Genomic DNA, 24,440 nt, shown 5'->3' on the forward strand with positions numbered 1-24,440 from the left:
CCAGTATTCTTGGGCTTCCCTGGTGACTCAGCTGGTAAAGAATCCGTCTGCAATGAGGGAAACCTGGGTTTTATCCCTGTGTTGGGAAGATCCCCTGGGGAAGGGATAGGCTACCCACTCCAATATACTGGAGTGGAGAATTCCATACTGCATAGTCCATAGGGTCGCAGAGTTGGGCACAACTGAACAACTGTCACTTTGAGGGCTTCCCTCCTAGCTCAGTTGGTAAAGAATCTGCCTGCAATACAGGAGACCTGGGTTCGATTACTGGGTTAGAAAGATCCCCTGGAGAAGGAAATGGCAACCCACTCCAGTATTTTTGCCTGGAGAATCCCATGGGCAGAGGAGCCTGGAGGACATGGGATTCTCAAAAAGAACATGGACATACAGTACATGGGGTCGCAAAAAGCCCCGCAAGACTGAAGTGACTTAGCATGCATGCACTTTGTACTGAAAACTTATTAGAGTTCTCCTCGAAAGTGAAAGTTGCCCAGGCGTTTCCGATTCTTTGCGACCCCATGGACTGAGGCCAGAATTTGGAGTGGGTGGGTAGCTGTTCCTTCTCCAGGGATCTTCCTAACTCAGAGATCGAACCCAGGTCTCCTGCATTGCAGGCGGATTTTTTACCAGCTGAGTCACAATGGAAGCCCTTAGGTTTAGGATAAATTCCAAAAGGTGGGTCTGTGGGGTTAAAGGATGTGAAAATTTAGTTTTAATACTCTTGCTACATATTGTCTAACTGCTTGCCAGGTTATTTATATCTTTACCAACATTATGTAAGCAGGCTAATTATCTTACACGTGCAAATAGGAATTTAAGATATTAAATTGTATGTTTTTTATTTGCATTTCTTACTTTTACATATCTTCATATTCTATTGGCCACCTATCCTGTCAGAACACAAAAATACAATAGATTACTATCACTTACTTCCTTGGTTATGAGGTACATTGTGACCGTGATTATAAAAGTAGGTTTCATTCATTAAACGTGAAGTTCTCTGCAGGCAATGAGTCCAGTCCGTGGTTGACAGGCATTGCCAATACCTCATTTAACTCTCAAAACAACTCTGTATGGTTATTCTCATTTTTCACATGAGATAAACTACCCTTTGAAATATTGGGGAGAGTAGCCCCAAGTCACAGGGATGAGTTGAAACACGGGGATTTGGGCGGGGATCTCACACTCTGGTAACTAAGCACTTATGGAGAGGAGGGAGACATAAGGTGCAAAAACAAAACCAAATCCGGTTTCCACCCACTTACTATTCCTTTCTATAATTAAGAGGTTCTAAATTAAAACAGATGTGACTTCTCAGCTACCAGACACGCGTCTACCAACCGGTTTATGTCACTCCCAGCGTCGCAAGTGTCAGGGACCACTTGAAGAGCTTGGACGAGAGGCTGCTCAGCTCAGGGCAACGTCTTTCCCCTCTGCAAAGGGAAACAGCCTGACAGGGGAAAACGGAGGGAGTACTAATCTTTTCAAATCTTCCAGGGCGAGAGCGGTCAGATTTTACCGCTAGTGCTTGGGACACGAAGGAAATGAAACTGGGAGACCGCACACAAGAACCGCAGCAGCCTTCAAAGCTTTAAAAAGACTGAGGCAGGACGCACGCGTAGTGCGCGCTTCCGGGCCACAGCGCGCGCGCACACACACACACACACACACACACACACACACACACACACACACTGCCCTCCCCCCCCCCCCCCCCAGCCCAATCACCACCACCACGGCTCCACCAGGAGCGCTCTGCGCAGGCGCGGGCGCAGGTTGCAGCGACAGCGGCGGGCCTCAGCTGATGCCGTGGTGGTGCTGCCCCACCCCCACCCCGACCCCGCGGCGACCCAGCGCTGCAGGCCCGTCGCGCCCGGCCCAGCACCCGGGACTGCGGACTCCGTAACCCTGCCCTCGGGCCTGTCCGAGCCGGAGCTGCTCGGGACTGCGCAGCACCCCGCGTGCCGGTGAGCGACCCGGGACGCGCAGCCCCCAGGTCCCCTTCACCAGCGGGGGCCGAGCGGGTGCCCCAGAAAGAGCCGAGCCGGAGGAGGAGGTGGCGGAGGGGAGGCTGCGGGGCAGAGAGGCGCTGCGGGCCGGGCGATGGAGGTGTGTCAGCTCCTCTTCCCCCGGCCCAGCCTTCTGCCAGGGGATTCCGGGCTTCGGTGCAAGCCCGGCGCACGGGAAAGATACCAGGCCCCCACGCCTTGAGCGGCCGGTAGCCCTTAGTTCTGCTCTTTTTCAGTATTCTTGTCCGACTGCCTGTATTTCATCTTTAACCTTTTCAGAGTCGGCAGGCTTACGAAAGGCGCCGACTTCCTTCGTTTAGAAGCTCACGACCTATTTAAATTGGATGGAGTCCTGTACTTTTTCTCCCCTCTTCCATAATAAGCCTAAGATTCGTGTTGCTCTTAAGTAAATGAAGGGGTTTTGATTTAAAAACAAATGTATTGAGCACAGGGGCCTAGTACCTCTTTATAAGTCTCCAAGAATAAAAGTGGTTAAACTTAGCAGCGCTTTGAGGAAAATCCAGTAGGGAGGGCAGGAATGGGCAGTACCTGACAAAGCCTGGCCCTTGTCCATTAACCTTGATGAAACAAACACCAGTCCCACGCCGACTCTAAGGCAGCTGTTACGTAAGGATAGAAAACAGACTCCGACTGAGAGCCTCTAGTTTTATTTTTTTGCCTTCTGTGTCTTTTCCCTTTAAGGCATTACAATGGGAGGCACCCTATACCTCTGTTGTGTTAACTGAGATCCTAAAAGGGTGGGTTTGGCGCCCTGATCCCCGGTCATCTAGTATTCCACATAAGCCCAGGGTCAAAGTGTGTGAGGTCAGTGATGTTAATTCTCCCCTAACCACCTGTGACTGGCAAATATTGGTTTGGCTTGCGTTAAATGTCTTTGAGCAAAATCCAGAGAAATATATGCGTTCTTAGAAGTCATAAGTTATTTATGTTTTTGAACTTAATGGGCAGTGTGTACATATTTTTAATATTGAAAACAAGCATTTTATTCATCATTCTGTAATTTTAAGTTTGTCCACTAGTTTTTTATCCTACTGTTTACCCTGTGTTTGAGTGACCCCCAACACATGGATCGCATACAAGTAAAAAGTAGACTTTTTAAAAAGTAGACTTTTCTTCATAGAATAAAATAAGTTGAATTAGTTTGAGGGTCAGTTTTTCTTATTAAAAACAATGAGCATTTTTAAAGACATATTTTTTATATGAATGCCTTTAATAATCTGTTTTAGAAAATGATAGAAAATATATGGTCACGTTTAGAAACAGAAGTGGATTGTTTTTCAGTTCTGCTTTCTCCCTCTGTTAATTTGTGCTCAGAATATCAACAGATTAAAATAAATGGCTTAAAAAATTTTTTTTAATACTAAAACTTGTGTGACTTCAACTTCAGTCTTCCTGCATTACTTACCTGTGGATGTTCTTTTGATATAGGTACTGGCACTTCCTATTTTTATTTGTCTTTAAACTTTAATTTCCCACCTGCATTTTTGATACTGTTATCCTAAAAATTTGAAATTAATGTTCTAAATTTTGCTGTTTTGTGTTGATGAATTATAGTCAATATTTTGGAATATTAATTTCTTAATTTTAACTTTCACCAACTGTTGAATGAAAGAAAAAATCTGGAGGTTTGTTTTTTGTATTTTTTTGTTGTTGCAAATGTTTAAAGCTAGAAATGTGAGCATGAGAAAGATTGTGGATTTTGTCTATCACATAAGGGCATGAATTTTAAAAGGGTGAAAAATACTACTTTGACATTACCTGGTAATACCTAGCTGTAATCTGCCCAAAGCAACTTTTGCTTTGCTGCTGTTTTAAAGGTAAAACGTGTTTTTGTTTTATTCTAAGAAGAGTGAAGCACATGTGTTTCTTTTCAGAGAACTCTTGAAGTGTAGACTTCTGTCAAATTTTACTGTTGTTTGAAAGCCCTTTCTCATCACAAGTTTGATATGATATCATTTCATGATATTTTGTTAGAAAAGCACTTTTGGACTCTAGTAAATGGCTGCTTTATTTGAGACATTATTTTGATTGAATATAATTCCAACCCAAATAGTAGTTTGAATACTCCCTTGAAGGTTATTTTAATTAATTTGATGAGTATAAATATCCTGTAATGTTTTTAAGTATACTTTTTTTTAAACTGAAGTTTACTGTAAGATTTTTTTCTTTTTCTTAGACATGGGAAAGTCTTTTTCTCATTTGCCTTTACATTCAAATAAAGAAGATGGTTATGATGGCATTACATCAACTGAAAATATAAGGAATGGATTGGTTAATGGTGAAGTCCATAATGAAGATGGAAGAAGTGGAGATGTCTCTCAGTTTCCATATGTGGAATTTACAGGAAGAGATAGTGTCACTTGCCCCACTTGTCAAGGAACAGGAAGAATTCCTAGGGGTATGTGTTATTGCACTGTTTCTCCATTAAAGAATAATTTCAGGAATTTTCACAATTACTTTGAAACTCATGGGTCTAAGCACAACTGTTTATGTTTTAAAAGACAGAATTAAAGTTAAAACTTCCTATCAGTTATCTTCTGTCAAAAAGGACACAAACCTAAAGATTTTAATTAGGGATCCTAAAGCAGTAATGAAAACCACCCTTCTACCTCCAATATTTTTTTCTTTCCCACCTGAAATTATTGCAGATAAACAGCGTGTCTTGACTGTAAACTTTTAGTCCTATTTGGTATCGATAAAGATCAGGTCACAGTTGCTTTGCTATAGTGGGTGTTAGGATAAGTAATGTGGTGACCGAATATTTTTAATTTGTTGTTTAAAGAATAATAATAAGCTGGTCATGAGCTAATTAGTTCTTTTTTAAAGGAACTACATGAAGAGGGATGATACATGAAGATGAGCCATTTAGGAAAAAAAAGTCAATTTGTGCCTTGTCATAGGGGAAGTCAGTAGGGAGTAATCCTCATGTGCTATTTGTAGGTTACTTTAGTAGCAATGGAAGTAAAGAGAAATAATTTTAAAAACCTTGTACTGTTCTCATTTACTGCTTGATTGAAGTCAATTTTTGGCCCTGGAGAGAAGCTGAGGGAAGGCCAGAATGACAATACCTTTGCAGAGGTAGTAGCTATTTGAGAATTAAAGGATTATTGTAGTTAAAGGTATTAATGCACCAGACTGGGGCTCTGGGGAGGGCTGAAGTCTCATTTTTGCAATCTAGATATATTTTCAAAGTATAGCCAGTAGGCACTTTTGGCTGTGTGGATGTGCATTGTGGATAGTAAGGTGAAGAATGATCTTGAAGATGTTTTTGTCTGAGCAGCTGGAGGAATGGAGTAGCCACTTACTAATATAGAGAAAAGGTTTGAGTATATGTGTCAGGGGAGAGAGCAGGAGTTCAGTTTTAGATATACAAAACTGGAAATGCACTTTTGACATCTGAGTGGGTATGTTCAGTAAGAAGTTAGTTACTAACGGCCAGGAATTCAAATGCAAGGCCTAGCATGGAGTCATATCCATGTAGAGATGATACTTAAAGCTGAATTCAATGAGAGCACCAAGGTTGTCAGTGTGAATAGGAAACAGAAGAGACTTTAGCACTGAACCTTGAAGCATTGCAACATTTTGAGGTCAGTGACATGAGAAAGAATTAGCAAAGGACACTAAAAATAGCAGCTAGAGCAGAAACAGGAAATCCCTTTGTCTGTGGTATCCTTGAAGATAAATGAGAAAAATGTACCCCTTGGTGGAGGAGAAGTCAGTCAACTATGTTATATACTGCTGATCAGATAATGTGAGGACTTAGAACTGGCCTTGGGATTTGGTAATTTAGAGGCCAGAGACCTTTTAAAAGAGCAGTTTTGGTAGCAAAGGAATGCATAATGTGTGTAGAGTGGGATCAGGACTGCATAGGAGGCGCAAAGTTGTATAGTCAAAACATAGCTTTTCTTTGAGTTTTGCTGTACAGGAGAGGAGAGAAAAGTGATAGCTAGAGGGGACTGTAAGGTCAGGAGAAGAATTTTTTGAAGATGGAATTGATAATGTGTTTGTCCTCTGATGAGCTTGATCCGTAGAACACTGATAATGCAGGTGGCAAGGAGTATTACAGTGCACAAGCACAACGGGCCCCTCCAGAGGAGCACAGCCAGTTTACTCCCAGCAGGAGAAAGGGCCGTAGAGTGCCTGGATGCACAAGCGGGTGGCTGGGTGGATGTGGTGGTGGCAGCAGCTTGGTGGCAATCCTTGCGTCTTTGCCACATCATGAAGTGAGCGTAAGGACAGGGGAGAAGATATTGGAGGTTTGAAGAGAAAGTTGAAGTTACGAAATTGTAGTTTGGGAGAGTCAGGTTGAGAGTATGAACTTGGGAAATATAGTGAAAGTGTTGGCATTATTAAAGGCCACTTGAAATTAGTGATCTAAAATGAGACTGCTTTTCTCTATCTACTTTTAGCTGTGTAGATACAGGCATAGTAGCTAAAGGGTTAGTTTTAATCAGTAGTCATTTAAACAGATAAATAGCACCAAATAGGATACGCGTACACACACATACACAGATACATATTTATATGTGAATATGGTAGGGGAAGTATGGATGAGGGGAGACTTGTGAAGGGGGCAGGGAGGTATAACAAAAGTATTATGGAAAGCTTTTAAAGAGAATTTGACTGTGGGGCTTTAATAGTTAATATGAAGAACCAAGTTTTCATAAGTTGGAAAATTGGCATTTAGAGGTCCATTTATTCATTAAGTTAAAGTGTTAGCCTCTCAGTCATGTTTGATGCTTTGGTGACCCCATGGACTGTAGCCTGCCAGAATCCTCTGTTCATGGAATTATGCAGGAAAGAATACTGGAGTGGATAGCCATTCCCTTCTCCAGGGGATCATCCCAAATCAGGGATTGAACCCAGGTCTCCTGCACTGAAGGCACGTTCTTTACCATCTGACCCACCACCCCAAGAAAGAAATACTGAATTTTGAAGTAACCTAATACAGAGAGAGGTGTGACCTGAAAGAGTCCTTCCTGGAAGGGTATGTATAGGTTTGGGTTCTTAAAGCCTGAGAGTTAATATATGTCAGTTTTGGTTTTCAAGGGGAATACTTTAAGAACCTTTGTAGTTATAGGGGTTTCAGTACACAGTGGTAACAATATGCTGCTTCTGCTCTCGTTCAGATAACCCAATTGAAATCTTAATGGAAAACTGGGTGAAGGAAAGCCTGGTAAATTCAGATCTGAAAGCCTGGACTTTGTGATTTTTATCCCCCAATAGCAGAAAGAATTACTCTTTCTCATTCTTCATAGTATTTGAATAGCTAGAAATTCAGATATGAAAAAAACACAGGGTCTGCTTTGGAACTCAGCTGCTACTGGATAATTTTTGAAGATTTTGAGAGAATTTAATAAAGGAATGAGATGAGAGCCAGATGGTATTGTATTCTTTCCAAACCAGACTTTGATGAGGAGCCATTATACTTTTAATTAATCATGTTAATACATTTCTAAATCTAATTCTTTTAGGACAAGAAAACCAGCTGGTAGCGTTGATTCCATACAGTGATCAGAGATTAAGGCCAAGAAGAACGTAAGTAATCATAAGAAAATGGCAATTAAAAAAAATATTTTGCTTTTCAAATATGTATAAATAGGTATTTTAGTTAAAACTATTAAAAGGAAAAATAGTATCAGGTTAAATTATGCCATCATATCCATTATGTCATTAGAAAATAAAAATGATTCCTGATTGCATAAGTCCTTAGAAGCAGTGTAGTATCTAAATCTTCTTAAATCTGTTAAAACAGATAGACCTTAAAGAGCAATTAGGTTTCAGTTACACAGAGACAACGTTTTCATCAAAAATGGGTGTTAAGGTATTCCCACTAACTTCAGAATAAATATGGTTGTTCATACCATGATGACATAAGGACCCAAAAGTGCTTGGCAGCTTTGTGCAAGTTGTGGTGAAATGCAAAAGGAGAGTTCCTAAGAGCCCTTGGACAAAGTAAATACTTTATCCCAAGAGAAGAGGCCCTCACTCAGAAGACTTCCAGTGAATTTCCTCTGAGAATATTCTGTTAACATAGAAAATCTAAAAATTCTTTAACTTGGAGAGAACGCACAAAAGTCCACAGAGATACACAGAGAGGCCTTGAGAAAATCTAAAGGAACTGGGCCATCCTAAGTCCTCAAAGACCTTAAGGAAACTCAACATAAACTACAAAAAGGAAGATACAACCTAAGGAAAAAAATTACTGACAGTAGAATCCAGGTTGTATAGAACAAGAATAGTGATAAAAGAAGAGGTTCAGAAACTATACAGATAGTCTCAAAACTATAGAAGTGGATATACATAGAGACTATCTAATACTTTGTGTAACAACAGAGCATGGAGTCCTTGAAGAGTGAAGCTATGAAAGCAATCCTGGCCCATCCTCCCCACACAAAATGGCAACTTCTCTTAAAAGTATAAAAATGTATCTAATTTAAATATGATCATAAAAAAAACACACCAGATTACAATCAAGCATCATACAGAAGTTCAGTTCAGTCGCTCAGTTGTGTCCGACTCTTTGTGACTCCATGAACCGCAGCATGCCAGGCTTCCCTGTCCATCACCAACTCCTGGAGTCTACCCAAACCCATGTCCATGAAGTTGGTGATGCCATCCAACTATCTCATCCTCTGTTGTCCCCTTCTCCTCCTGCCTTCAATCTTTCCCAACATCAGGGTCTTTTCAAATGAGTCAGCTCTTCGCATCAGGTGGCCAAAACACTGGAGTTTCAGCTTCAACATCAGTCCTTCCAATGAACACCCAGGACCGATTTCCCTTAGGATGGACTGGTTGGATCTCCTTGCAGTCCAAGGGACTCTCAAGAGTCCTCAACACCACAGTTCAAAAGCATCAGTTCTTCTGTGCTCAGTCCTCTTTATAGTCCAACTCTCACGTCCATACATGACCACTGGAAAAACCATAGCCTTGACTAGACGGACCTTTGTTGATCAAGTAATGTCTCTGCTTTTTAATATGCTGTCTAGGTTGATCAGAACTTGCCTTCGAAGGAGTAAGCATCTTTCAATTTCATGGCTGCAATCACTATCTGATTGCAGATAAAATAAAGTCAGCTACTGTTTCCACTGTTTCCCCATCTATTTGCCATGAAGTGATAGGACCGGATGCCATGATCTTAGTTTTCTAAATGTTGAGCTGTATGCCAACTTTTTCACTCTCCTCTTGCACTTTCATCAAGAGGCTCTTTAGTTCTTCTTCACTTTCTGCCATTAGTTCTTCTTCACTTTCTGCCATAAGAGTGGTGTCATCTGCATATCTGAGGTTATTGCTATTTCTCCCAGCAATCTTGATTCCAGCTTGTGCGTCATCCAGCCCAATGTTTCTCATGATGTACTCTGCATGTAAGTTAAATAAGCAGGGTGACAATATACAGCCTTGACGTACTCCTTTTCCTATTTGGAACCAATCTGTTTTTCCATGTCCAGTTCTAACCATTCCTTCCTGACCTGCATACAGGTAATAAAACTTATAAAAGAAAAACTGATCAAAATACTAACAGATGATAAAGCATTATCAGAAAAGCAGATGAGAACTGTAACTTAATACTTCCCGTATTCTGAAAGAGATTAAGGAAACTATAGAAACTATGACACTAAAACAGAAAAGTCAAAAGTTGAGGAGCTCAGAAATACAGTGACTAAACAATAGAAGGATATGAAAAGAGAGTCTACAGGGCCCTGGAAAGAATTAGAGAAAAATAATTCTGGCGATGAAGACAAACAGAACACAGTACAAAGAGATACCTTGGAAAGTGCACTTAGAAGACAGAGCAGATACAAAGGACGAAGTGAAAACATTCACCCATGTGTGCACACACAGAAACAAAAATTAATGAAAAGTATTTGAGAGAAAATGGTATAGAACACAAGCCAAGGAGATCAAGCATAAATGTAACTGGAGTTCTTGAAGAATATCAAAGGAGGCAAACTGAAGAAAGAGAAAATGCTTAACTCAAGATCACTTCCTTGAAATAAAACAAGACATGAATCTACACACTGAAAAGACATACCATAATTTTGGAAATAACCAATCTTGGTGAAATTACTGGACTTCAAAGGTAATAACAAAAAACTCAATAGTCCCTTTGAATGCCCAAGCAAAGGATTGATTAATTTATAAGAGATAGAAAATCAGATTGGCATGTTCCTTCTTGACCACAATGCTTTATACAGATAAGCAGTAAAACAGCATGCCAAGTCTTCATGGAAAGAAAAATGCAACTAGGACTTATACACAGTCAGTCTGACCCTTTATTATATAACTTCTAGATAGTTAAGAATGTCAAGAAATTAGATTTAATTTCTTAATAACCTGAGAGTGGAGCAGCTTTCCTAACTGGTTTAGAATCCAGTAATAGAAGAATTTGGCAATAAGGAGTTCACGATCTGAGCCACAGTCAGCTCCCAGTCTTGTTTTTGCTAACTCTATAAAGCTTTTCCATCTTTGGCTGCAAAGAATATAATCAATCTGATTTCGGTGTTGACCATCTGGTGATGTCCATGTGTAGAATCTTTTCTTGTGTTGTTGGAAGAGGGTGTCTGCTATGACCAGTGTGTGCTCTTGGCAAAACTCTATTAGCCTTTGCCCTGCTTCATTCCATATTCCAAGGCCAAATTTGCCTGTTACTCCAGGTGTTTCTTGACTTCCTATTTTTGCATTCCAGTCCCCTATAATGAAAAAGACATCTTTTGGGGGTGTTAGTTCTAAAAGGTCTTGTAGGTCATAGAACCGTTCAACTTCAGCTTCTTCAGCGTTACTGGTTGGGCATAGACTTGGATTACTGTGATGTTTGCAGATGGTGATTACAGCCATGAAATTAAAAGACGCTTACTCCTTGGAAAGAAGGTTATGACCAACCTAGATAGCATATTCAAAAGCAGAGACATTACTTTGCCAACAAAGGCCCGTCTAGTCAAGGCTATGGTTTTTCCTGTGGTCATGTATGGATGTGAGAGTTGGACTGTGAAGAAAGCTGAGTGCCAAAGAATCGACGCTTTTGAACTATTGTGTTGGAGAAGACTCTTGAGAGTTCCTTGGACTGCAAGGAGATCCAACCAGTCCATTCTAAAGGACATCGGTCCTGGGTGTTCTTTGGAAGGAATGATGCTAAAGCTGAAACTCCAGTACTTTGGCCACCTCATGCAAAGAGTTGACTCATTGGAAAAGACTCTGATGCTGGGAGGGATTGGGGGCAGGAGGAGAAGGGGACGACAGAGGATGAGATGGCTGGATGGTATCACCGACTCGATGAACGTGAGTTTGAGTGAACTCCTGGAGTTAGTGAAGGACAGGGAGGCCTGGTGTGCTTCAATTCATGGGGTTGCAAAGAGTCGGACACGACTGAGTGACTGAACCGAACTCTACTGAATAGAAGAACAGATTAATAAATTTGGATAAAATATAAAAAGTTAATAAAAGTGTAGGTTATCTTTTAAAAGATGAAAGCAAGAACAAGATGCAGATCAAGTCAGGGTACAAATAGCAAACTAATAAGTGGAATTTGCAAATTATTATTAAAGGTCCAATATCCTTACTCTAGAGTTTCACAGTTTGAGAAGAAAAAGGCTAACCATACAAAAAGTAAGATCTGTAAATATCCAGTTCACAAGGAAGAAAAGCAAGTATCTTTTAAACATATGAAAAGATGTTAAGTCTCACTCATAGGAGAAATGCAAATTGGAACAATATTGAGGTACCATTTCTTGTGTATCAGATGAGCAGAAGTCCAAAATTTTGAGTGTTATATTGTTAGCAATACTGTGTGAAAACAAGCACACTTGTGCCTTACTACTGAAGGGGAAATTTGGCCTTATCTGTCAAAATTACATACACATTTACCTTTTGGCTCAGGAATTCTACTTTGAAAAATTTATTCTAAGGATTACTGTCAAATACAGTGAATAGCATTTGCACATGTTATTCACTGTGCCAGTATTTATTTTACCAAAAACTAGAAATAATGTAAATGGCCACTAGTAAGGGCCTAGTAGAAGAAGTTACACTGTATCTAGATGATAAAGTGGAATGCGGAAGAACTGTGTTTACTATAGCATGGTATCCAAAGCACATTTTTGTTTTGAAAACACACGCATGCACAAGGAGAGAGACACAATAGAATGATAAACTATAGACTAACAAAACTGATTACCTTCAGAGTTTGGGACAGAGCTTTGAAGAGGAAGCAGGTAAGCAAATTAGGTATTTGTGTGTACATGTATATATTTCTGTTGCTTAGACTTTAGATCATGTCCTTTTTTTAATATCACTTAAAAGATTGTATTAAAAGTAAAAAAAAAAAAGCAGTTTCTAAAAATTGAAATAAACTGAAACAATTGATTCTAACTGCATATCTGGTTGATAAAATAACCACAGATTTTCACACACATGTGAAAATTCCACTTCAGTAAATTCGTCAGGGAGTCTTGAAATGTATATATTTATAAAGCTCTGCAGTTTGATTCTAATGAGCAGCCTGCTTTGGGATCACCACAGTAAATGTTCTATCTATAATAAGCCTGAAATTTTAGTCTCCAAATAAGAAGAATATTTTAATGCTTAATAGATTCAAACCTACTCTATTCAATACTTTTATAATGTAAAAAGATGGTTAAAAAGAAAAAAATCATACATCTTTTCCTATTGGTATAATAGGGAAAAAATTGAAATGAAAATGTCTTCTCTGAATGTTTCATTATGTAATTTTTGATGCATGTATGTTTAAATATCTCACTTTGCTTTTTTTTTTTTTCCAGAAAACTGTATGTGATGGCTTCTGTGTTTGTCTGTCTGCTCCTTTCTGGACTGGCTGTGTTTTTCCTTTTCCCTCGTTCTATTGACGTGAAATACATTGGCATCAAATCAGCATATGTTAGTTATGATGTTCAAAAACGCACAATATATTTAAATATTACGGTAAGAACATGTTTATATTAATATTTGACTTCATTCCTTTATTTTAAAAAATTTTTTGTTGCGAGGAATTTGCTTTAGAGTATTGTGCTTGTTTCTGCCATACATCAACATGAAGACGTCATTCCTTTATCATGTTAAGCAACACCTTTGTCCTTATTGAGAGAACATGAAAGGTAACAAAGATGTATTGACCTTTTTTATCATCTTTGATTCTGCTGAAAATGGCAAATTCTGTGTATTCAGAATCCTTAACATTTGAAGTTGCCTTTGGTAGGGTAAAATAAAATAATTGCTGGGCGAAAAGTTTTTACAATCTGTTTACTTTTCAACATTAGACTCTCAGTTGCTCCTAGCAAGATGTTAATATAGTTGATTGAATAGGTGTTATGCATGTTACATTTTCATGTCCTTGTGTTTTGTGAAACACAATTTTTGCCATCTTTAACAGACCATTACTTTGTTTTCAAAGGCAGTGAACAAGTGATTGATTTCTCTTGTAAATTAGTATGTGTGAAAATGTTTGTTTCTCAGGACAATAGTTTTTAGGATTCTGCAGCCTTTCACACCTGAAAACAAGCAAACAAAAGCCTCAGAGAAGGTCTTGTTCCTGTTCTACATTTATGTAAGCATGGTTTGCAAATCACTGTATTATTAATGAGGAAGATACATTGCTTCTGGCTTTAAGGTACATCTATGTGGCAATGATTTATTTGGAAGGGTAATATTAGACTTCATTCGTTTTCCTTGAAGAGTTGTTTGGTGTGCTAGAGGTTGAGGTAGATGCACCTGTGTTGCTGGAGGGGGGTTGAGAGACATAGGGACTGAAAAGGAAATGTGTGTTGGGTAGAATTACTCCTTAATTACAGGAAAAAAAGAATTCACATGGATTCATTTATCCTTCTTCTTTTTAAAAAAGAAACTTGAATTAGCTATACTCTGTCAACTATTTCCATACCATTTACATTATATTCACAACTATGTATGTAGCATTTACACTATTTTAGATATTAGAAGTAATTTAGAGATGTTGTGTGGAGGATGTGTGTAAGTTATATGCAAATATACACCATTTTATATCAGAGACTTGAGTATCTGCAGATTTTGGTATGATGGAACCTTGAGTGGATGGGATAGTTGATCCTGAAACCAATACCCCATGGATACCAAGAGATGACTAAACATACATGTGCTAACTCTGTATATAAGCATTTCCATGCATATATTTACACATAATACATTTTAAAATGGAATTATATATAAAGGGTACACACATATATGTGAGTGTATATACATGCACATTTTCACTTAATTGATCTCACTGCATTTACACATATTATGTGGTTGTATGTAGTCTTTTACATGGCCATATTACAATTTTTACTCAACCTTCTTAATAGTTGCTTAGTTTTGATATTATAAATATTTATTCCAAAAACATCTTTGTGCTTAAACTTTGTACGTCTATTTCAGGTTATTTTTTAAGGATAAATTCCTGAAAGTAAATTTGCAGTTAAAGATCATAAGTTTAAGGCCTTTGATAATAAATCATCATTATTTAAAAGCCATGACTGCAGTCCCTTGCTTTTAAATTAAATGGATTCTCAGTGTTTTCAGCAGTAAAATTTTTTATTTTTCATACTATTTTGTCCTGTCTTATTTTTTGTTGTCTCTCTTGATGTTTATCTTTGTGTTATCTTTTTAACTACCAGTTTATCTTTCTGTAATTCTTCCAAGTATTTTTGTTTCCAGCCTGTTTTGCATCATCTTTGTGTTATCTTTATAACTACCAATTTATTTTTCTGTAATTCTTATAAGTATTTTTGTTTCCAGCCTGTTTTGCATCATTGACCCTTTTAATATTCTAATGAAAAGTATGGACACCTCATCAGAAAAAATGTGTACCAATATTAAATAGAACTCCAAAATTTTCCTGGATCCCGTTCCTTGGTCTATATCAGAGGGTCCATTGACCTTAAATTTACAATTTTTTACTGTAGTGTCTAGAAATAAATGGAGAAGGATATGGCAGCCCACTCCAGTATTCTTGCCTGGAGAATCCCAGGGACAGAGGAGCTTGGTGGGCTGACGTCTACGGGGTCGCACAAAGTCAGACATAACTGAAGTGACTTAGCAGCAGCGGCAGCTAGAAATAAAATGATACTGGTATTAAGAGCCAAGTAGGTGAAGATGTTTATATATTTAGAGAAAGGTTATTTCTACTATTTTATAGAATTTTAAAACATTTCTCTACATTTAACAAAATGAATGCATAAACATGATCATAAAATTGCTGGTTGCTAGCACATTCTTTTTTTTTTTCCCATCATTTTTATTCTAAGACCATTTTCTATCTTGTCACTTATCCCATGTTGCCTCATTCCATATCTTTTCCATATTCATATTAACTTATAAACTCACATATTCAGTTTTTCTTAAATCATTATTTAGTTCTAAAAATAATATTTTGTACATACTTTTATGCATCTTGGTTTTCTCAGTTGTTAATACTTCGCAGGAATCACTCCTGATTTTCTGCTTAGAGTTCATTCGTTCTTTTTAATGGCTGCATATTATTCCATGTAATGACATAATATTATTTTTCAAGCATTCTACTTTATGTTGGACATTCACTTTATTTTCAAGATTTGTGTTTTGTTTTGTTTTTTGCCACTACAAATAACACTGTCATTAACATCCTAATGTTTTTATTTCTGTGGAATAATTGCTCAGATGTAGAACTGCTAGGTCAAAGGATAATACATAATTTAAATTTCAATGAATATTGCTATAATCCTTCATGTATTTTCCAGGAATGCAAAAATACACCCTTTGGTCCATATCCCTGCCAGAAATAGAATCTGTCATTTTCTATAACTTTTACTAGTTTAATGGATATAAAGCAGTATCCACTTTTATTTAAATCAGCCTTTCTTTGACAATAAATTAATTTGACAAATAGTGTTTCTTGGCCATTTATATTTATACTCTTCTGATTTCTTTACTCATATCCTTTGCTCTTATTTTTTTTTAACAGGAGGCTTTATGTCTTTTTTTCTACTTTGTAAGGCCTCGTAGTATAGGTGATAACCATTACTATCTGCCTTACAAATACTTCTTCAAGATTTCTTATTTAATGTTTTGTGATTTTGTTTATGATTTCTTTTGTTAGTACTATTTTAGATGTTTTGTTATTTCCCAGTTTAACAGTTTTTCTTTTCATTGACTGTTTTCTAAAGTAATTTGAAACCGTTGTTTAAGTTCGAATTGCGGAAGTTCAGCCCGGCTGTTAATTAAGTGTGGAAATGATGCAACTGTATTTCTTTTCATCAAGTCTTGAATCTGTCCCAGTTCCTCTTAAAAGTGACCTGTTGGAAAGCTCTACTCATGTATAAGATAAAATACCAGTTTTGTAAAAAATAGTTTAAAGTTTTGCTTAACATTTTAAAAGGTTGTCTTTGTATTCAGTAGAATCAGAAATAACTTAGCCCGTGAAAACATGTACATATTAACATTTAGAAAAATTTGGATGGAACTTTAGAGTTACTTTTATTGAAAAATAAAAAAGTAATTTTCCTTGGGGACATGGGCACTGGCAGCAGTAGCCCTGAGAGGCATAGCATGTTGGCATAAGTCCTCTTGGAGGAGATAGCCATTAGCCCCACCATAGAGCCTGTGTGTGGAGTCACTTAGTTGCATCTGACTCTTTGTGACCCCACGGACTGTAGACTGCCAGGCTTCTCTGTCCATGAGATTTCCCAGGCAAGAATACTGGAGTGGGTTGCCATTCCCTTCTCCAGGGGTTCTTCTACACTCTGGGATTAAACTTGGGTCTCCGGCACTGCAGGCAGATTCTTTACCATCTGAGCCACCAGCCCTACCATAGCGCCTGCAGACTCCAGGACTGGGCTGCTCAGGCCAAACAACTAACAGGAAGGGAGCACAGCTCCACCCATCAGCAGAAAATTAGATTTAGGGAGCAAGGTCCTGAAAATTATATTTAGTGAGCACGGCCCTGCCCACCTGAGCAAGACCTAGCTTTCCCCACAGCCAGTGCTTCCCATCAGGATGCTTGCACAAGGCTCTTATTCTCATCCATCAGAGAGCAGACAGAAGAAGCAAGAACTACAGTCCCATGGCTTCCAGAATGAAAACTAGAATCACAGAAAACTAACCAAAATGATCACATGGATCATACTCTTGTGTAAATCAATGAAGCTATGAGCCATGCCGTGCAGGGCCACCCAAGGTGAATGGGCCATGGTGGAAAGCGCTGATAAAATGTGGTCCACTGGAGAAGGGAATGGCAAACCACTTCAATGTTCTTGCCTTGAGAAACCCATGAAGAGTATGAAAAGACAAAAAGATATGACACCAAAAGATGAGCTCCCCAGGTTGATGTGTCCAATATGCTACTGGGGAAGAGTATAGAAATAGTTTCAGAAAGAATGAGGAGGCTGAGCCAAAGCAGAAATAACATCCAGTTGTATATGTGTCTGCTGGTGAAAGTAAAGTCCAATGCTGTAAAAATCAATATTGCATAGGAACCTGGAAAGTTAGGTCCATAAATCAAGGTAAATTTGAAGTAGTCAGGCAGTAGATAGCAAGAGTGAACATCGATATTTTAGGAATCAGTGATCAAAAATGGAAATGGGCAAATTTAATTCAGATGACCATTATATCTACTACTGTGGGCAAGAATCCCTTAGAAGAAATGGAGTAACTGTCATAGTCAACAAAAGAGTCCAAAATGCTGTACTTGGGTGCAGCCTCAAAAACCACAGAATGGTCTCTATTCCTTTCCAAGGCAAACCATTCAGCATCACAGCAATTCAAATCTATGTCCCAAAACACTAATGCTGAAGAAGCTGAAGTTGAACAGTTCTATGAAGACCTACAAGGCCTAGAACAAACACCAAAACCAGATGTCCTTTTCATCATAGGGGATTGGAATGCAAAAGTAGAAAGTCAAGAGATACCTGGAGTAACAGGCAAGTTTGGCCTTGGAGTACAAAATGAAGCAGGGCAAAAGCTAACCTAGTTTCACCAAGAGAATGCACTGGTCATAGCAAATACCTCTTCCAACAATGCAAGAGATGACTCTTACACGTGAGCATCACCAGATGGTCAGTACAAAAATCAGATTGATTATATTCTTTGCAGCCAAAGATGGAGACGCTCTATACAATCCACTAAAACAAGACCTGGAACTGACTGTGGCTGGGATCATGAGCTCCTTATTGTAAAATTCAGACTCAAGAAAGGAGGGAAAACCACTAGGCCATTCACATATGACCTAAATCAAATTCCTTACATTTATACAGTGGAAGTTACAAATAGATTCAAGGGATTAGATCTGATAGAGTACCTGAAGAACTATGAACAGAGGTTCATAACACTGTATAGGAGGCAGTGACCAAAACCATTCCCCAAAGAGATGAAAGAAGGCAAAATGGTTGTCTGAGGGGTTCTTACAAATAGTTGAGACAAGAAGAGAAGCAAGAGGCAAAGAAGAAAGGGAAGGATATTCCCAACTGAATATTGAGTTCCAGAGAATAGCACAGAGAGATAAGAAAACCTTAAGTGAACAGTGCAAAGAAATAGAAGAAAATGTGGAATGGGAAAGACTAGAGATTTCTTCAAGAAAATTGAAGATACCAAGGGAACATTTCATACAAATATGGGCACAATAAACAATAGAAATGGCAGGGACCTGACAAAAGCAGAAGAGATTAAGAGGTAGCAAGAATACATAGCAGAACTATACAAAAAGGTCTTAATAAACTGGATAACCAATATGTTGTGGTTATCCAAATGTACAGTCTGGATTTAGGAAAGGCAGAGGAACAAGAGGTCAAATTGCAGATATCCATTGGATCATAGAAAAAGCGAGGATATTCCAGAAAAACATCTACACTGACCACTCTAAAGCCTTTGTGTAGGTCACAACAGACTGTGGGAAATTCTTAAAGAAACAGGAATACCAGACCACTTTACCTGCCTGATAAGAAACCTATATGAAGATGAAGAAGCAACAGTTAGAACTGGACATGCAACAATGGACTGGTCAAAATGGGGAAAGGAGTACATCAAGGCTGTATATTGTCACCCTGCTTATTTAACTTACATGCAGAGTATAGCATATGAAATGCTGAGCTGGATGAATCCCAAGCTGGAATTAAGGTTGCCAGGAGAAATATCAAAAACCTCAGATGTTACCAGACTTATGGCGGAAAGCAGAGGACTTAAAAGAACTTCTTGATGAAGGTGAAAGAGGATAGTGAAAAAGCTTACTTAAAACTCAACATTCAAAAAACTAAAGATCACGGCCTCTGGTCCCATCACTTCCTGGCAAATAGATGGGGGAATAAATGGAAAAGATGGTAGATTTTATTTTCCTGAGCTCCAAAATCACTGCAGACAGTGACTGCAGCCATGAAATTAAGACACTTGTTCCTTGGAAGAAAAGCTATGACAGACCAAGATAGCATATTAAAAAGCAGACACATCATTTTGCCAACAAATGTCCGTAGAGTCAAAACTATGGTTTTTCCAGTAGTCATGTATGGATGTGAGAGTTGGACCATAAAGAAGGCTGAGTGCTGAAGAATTAATGCTTTCAAACTGTGGTACTACAGAAGACTCTTAAGAGTCCCTTGAACAGCAAAGAGATCAAACCAGTCAATCCTAAAGGGAATCAACTGAGAATATTCATTGGAAGGACTGATGCTGAAGCTCCAGTACTTTGGTCAGGTGATGCCAAGAGCTGACTCATTGGAAAAAACCCTGATTCTGGAAAAGGTTGATGGCAAGAGGAGAAAGGGCCACAGAGGATGAGATGGTAAATGGCATCACTGACTCAACAGACATGAGTTTGAGCAAACTCTAGAAGATAGTGAAGGACAGGGAAGCCTGGCATACTGCAGTCTATGGGGTTGCGATTAGTTGGACAGAACTTAGCAACTGAACAACAACTTTTATTGACTTTTTGCTAAGGCCACAAATGCGTTTTATAACATTGATTTTTCTATGTTCTGGTACTATACATTTCCTGGGCCTACTCTTTAACAGTGTATGTTCATTGTATGCATTTTATATACGTAGCACTCATGCAAAACCCAAATAATTGGTTCAATGAATGTTCTTTGATGTTTTGGGGGACAATTTACTTCCTCCTGGTAAATGAAGCATAGCCACAGCTGGAGTCATTTTCTCTATTTATTTTAAATACTTCTTTATTATGCCTACTCTAAAATAACTTGCACATTTTCTACCTCCTTTCTTTTTCAGAATACACTAAATATAACGAACAATAACTATTATTCTGTTGAAGTTGAAAACATCACTGCACAAGTTCAGTTTTCAAAAACAGTTATTGGAAAGGCACGCTTAAACAACATAACCAGTATTGGTCCACTGGATATGAAACAAGTAAGCTTCATTCAGAAAATACTTTGGAGGAGTATGCATCTCAACTTTGTATATAATATTAACTTTCAGGAGATGGGGGTTTTCCTAAAAAATTAAACTTTGAAATGTATCCCATACATATGTAAAAGAAAGTCATAGAATCAAACCCATAAAAAGAGAGATTTCCAAACTCTTTTAAGTTATGAAATCTATCTGAAATATTTGATATTTTGATACTATTCTCTGTTGGTTTATTTTCATTTTTTGCCTTTCAGATTGATTATACAGTACCTACTGTCATAGCAGAGGAAATGAGTTATATGTTGTAAGTTCTGATTTTTAATTATTTTCTCTCATTAAATTATAAGGAATAAGTGTGGGTATGTGTGAATATATAGGGCTTTCCTGATAGCTCAGTTGGTAAAGAATCCGCCTGCAATCCAGGAGGCCCCAATTCGATTCCTGGGTCAAGAAGATTCACTGAAGAAGGGATAGGCTACCGACGCCAGTATTTTTGGGCTTTCCTTGCAGCTCAGCTGGTAAAGAATCTGCCTGCAATGCGGGAGACCTGGGTTCGATCGTTGGGTTGGGAAGATCCCCTGGAGAAGGGAAAGGCTACCCACTCCAGTTTCTGGCCTTGAGAATTCCATATACAGTCCATGGGGTCATGGGGTCACAAAGAGTCAGACATACATGTGTGACTATATATATTTAATGAATGGTGGTGGTGGTGCTTTAGTCGTTAAGTCGTATCCAACTCTTGCAACCCCATGGATTATAGCCTGCCAGGCTCCTCTGTCCATAGGATTCTCCAGGCAAGAATACTGGAGTGGATTGCCATTTCCTTCTCCAGGGGATCTTCCTGACCAAGGAATTGAACCGAGATCTCCTGTATGGTAGGCAGATTCTTTACCAACTGAGCTACAAGGGAAGCCCATTTAATGAATATATATGTATAATTTTCCGTCATTTTAGCAGAGACAAGACCACATTTTTAGCATATTCCTTCTGACTTTTGATCATCTCCATCCTCTCTTTTCAAAACGTGTAACATTAACATACATACACCTGTACACATAGTTTTTTTTTCCACAGTTAGGATCATGCATACCATGTCACTTTTTATTTACTATGTTATAAAATCATATTCTCATATTTTGTAATTGTTTTGTTTTTGTATAGGAGGACCACAAATGCTAATGATGTTTAATATTCTATTCTGGTTTGAAGTTGTGAAACTTGTAAATTAGGTCTAAATGATTATTAACTCTTGTTAAGTAAAAATCTGTGATAATTTTTTATCCTCTTTTGATATCAGCCTGATACAGAATTTCTGAGTGGGTAATAATCTGGTTACTAAAATTTCAAAAGGTGAAAAAAAGTAGAAGTAGTTAGTAGACAACTCTACAGCTGCTGTAGTGTGAAAGCATAGAATAAGAAGCCATGAAAATGTTAATCATTTGAGATATAGAAAATGCTCAACCATTTAATGGCTGTTTATTATATCTTCTTAATAGTATTTGTATTGGCTTTAACATAGGAAGAGGAATTGTGATTAAACTATTTTATTAATAAATGTATAATGTCATAGTTTGTGTGTATTTACATTGCTTTTTTCTTTAACAGTGATTTCTGCACACTGATAACCATCAAAGTTCATAACATAGTGCTCATGATGCAGTGAGTATGAATTTTTTGGAAAGAATTTCTTTGTTTCAACTTTGGATGTGTAACATTAGCGTAGAGTATACACATCTTTATAAATGCTGTCTCATTTGTATTTTAAGCCTTACATGAGTGCAGTGAGGTGAAGTAAATAGTTACCCACTTTACATATGAGGAAATGGGAGCTCAGAGAAGTAGTGAAGGACCACATGGCTGCTAAATAATGAACCTGGACCTTCCAAGAACTCAGGAAAACAGTAGAAGTTGATACAGAGAGAAGGATGAGCTCAACAGCCAATTCCTTGCTCCCTGTGGTAAAGGCAGGAACAGTAGTGATGAGAAATAATGTTATTGGTTTGCAAGTTGGGTGTTTCCCTAAGCAATGAAAACATTGTAGGTTATAGGTTGGGTCTTTAGGCCATTAGCTAACACCTGATTAACCGTTTTCCTCTGATGAGAGAACTGTGTGATTATTTTAAAGAGTGCAATGAACTAAAGATATTTTTAGCCAAAGATAGGTGTTTTGAAAAAAATTACATTTTTTTGTATATAATTAATTGGATAGGGTTTGCTCAGCCAGCATTCCTGTTGTCTACTGGGGAAATACTCCCTAAGAGACCCATGTCTACAACATTAAATTATCGTTAATCAAATAACCTCTCCCTGAAAAGAATTTTAATATATAAAGTGTTCCCACTTTAAAAAGATGTTTTTAATATATTAACTATTCAGTGCTTCTCTCCATTTATTTTATTTTCAGAGTTACTGTAACAACAACTTACTTTGGACATTCAGAACAGATATCCCAGGAAAGGTACCAGTATGTTGATTGTGGAAGAAACACCACGTATCATTTGGGGCAATCTGAATATCTAAATGTACTTCAGCCACAACAATGAAAACTCGAGATGCACCTGGAGAAAAAAAGTACCTATTGATATTTTCCAAACTTTGAAGGATGAGGTACTTCGTGATAGGAGATCTTAAATTGAGCAACCTAAAGTTTACACTTCTGTTTTAAGAGTATATCTAAGAATATGTGGACTTGTAGTTTATTACAACTCTCCGCTCTGTGTTTGTGATATTTGTACCAGGATCTTTTATTTGAACCTAAATTTACTGATTGATGTTCTTCGCTCATTTCCCAAAGGGGAAAACTAAGACTTCTCCTTCAGGATAACAGATACTTATTTAAAATTCACAGCTCTAATCACTACTGCAAACATAATTTTGGTGATGAACATAATTTGAGAAACTTTATTTCTGAATGTTTTTATAGAAAATTACCGAGGGCCTATTACTGATGAAGACATTTAAAGAATACCTTTTCTTTTTTCCTGTTTTATAAACTCCCATTGCTACTTGGTAGTATTTAAACTGTATGCTATTTTAGCTTTTAGCTAAATATTTTTACTTTTTCATTTTGAAATTCCACTCATTTGCATGGTTTTGTCAGTGTTATTTCAAGCTAGTGTTTGCGTTAACACTTATAAACCAAAATAATGTTTGCAAAATTCTGTACCTGAAAATTTTAAAAAACTCCTATATAATGTGTTTCACATGTCTTTCCATGTTATAGTTGTGTGAAACTTTTGTGTAATATTCAAATATAACCATTTAATGTACAGTATTGTAAATAAATTATGCATGGATTCTAAATAGTTGTAATAAATGTTAAAGTGGTACAGATTTAAAATCTAGTAAGTTGCTCATAAAAATTAAAAACACAGGAAAATGAAATTTAGAAACCTCTAGAATGTGAATATGTTTCCAAATACATATTTGATCAGGTATAACATAGATTTGAAATAAAATATTTTGGTGATCCACTTTTTTTTAATGTTGCTTTTCATACTAAAGAATTACGAAGATACTTTTCACAACTGTTAGGTACTCAGATCATCAATTTTATGAATGTTTTAGAGGTGAAATTATTACTTTGGTAAAATTATCCAGGAAATCCTGTTATAAATTATGGTGGCTATAGCAAAATAAAACCTATACTATACTGTTTTTAAATTTAATTACTTTGCACATTGTGGATATCAGGCTTCTGGGAGTTACATTTTTTAAGTTTTCTACTTTTGGTTTGGATTTTGTTTAAAGTTGTTCTCAAGTGTAAATTATTTTACTATTTTATATTTTTAATACCATTTTGCATTTGGACTTTTGGCCTTTTCACTTCCCAAGTTCAGAGTACCTTTTAAATACATGCTACTAAGCATAGGGGCTGACTATTGATACCAAAAACAGTCATTGGCTTGAGATTAATTTCCTTTAGTTCCTTAGTGAAAATCAGATTACCCCTCTCTCTACCCAAAAAGTGCCTAACATAGGTCTGAAACATTCTTATTTGTAAGTCTGACTCTCTCAACTCGAAAAAGTGAGCTTTATTTAATTATA

The 24,440-nt window shown here is 37.6% G+C and overlaps 1 protein-coding gene across 2 annotated transcripts; it reads left to right on the plus strand.

Moving 5' to 3' along the window:
* The first annotated feature begins 1,623 nt into the window (after positions 1-1,623).
* TMEM106B (transmembrane protein 106B) lies at positions 1,624-23,866 on the plus strand. 2 transcript variants are annotated; one of them, XM_069586626.1, is made up of 8 exons: positions 1,624-1,967; positions 4,207-4,428; positions 7,505-7,568; positions 12,806-12,965; positions 20,253-20,393; positions 20,648-20,697; positions 21,999-22,052; positions 22,798-23,866. In XM_069586626.1, exons 2-8 carry the CDS (start codon positions 4,209-4,211, stop codon positions 22,934-22,936), a joined length of 828 nt encoding a protein of 275 aa, XP_069442727.1. In that variant the 5' UTR covers positions 1,624-1,967; positions 4,207-4,208; the 3' UTR covers positions 22,937-23,866. The 2 variants fall into 2 exon arrangements, with proteins under 2 accessions (XP_069442727.1, XP_069442728.1); XM_069586627.1 differs by having other exon boundaries at positions 1,760-2,109.
* The last annotated feature ends 574 nt before the right edge of the window (positions 23,867-24,440 follow it).

Source organism: Ovis canadensis, chromosome 4, assembly GCF_042477335.2.
Source record: "Ovis canadensis isolate MfBH-ARS-UI-01 breed Bighorn chromosome 4, ARS-UI_OviCan_v2, whole genome shotgun sequence".
NCBI classification, from domain to species: domain Eukaryota; kingdom Metazoa; phylum Chordata; class Mammalia; order Artiodactyla; family Bovidae; genus Ovis; species Ovis canadensis.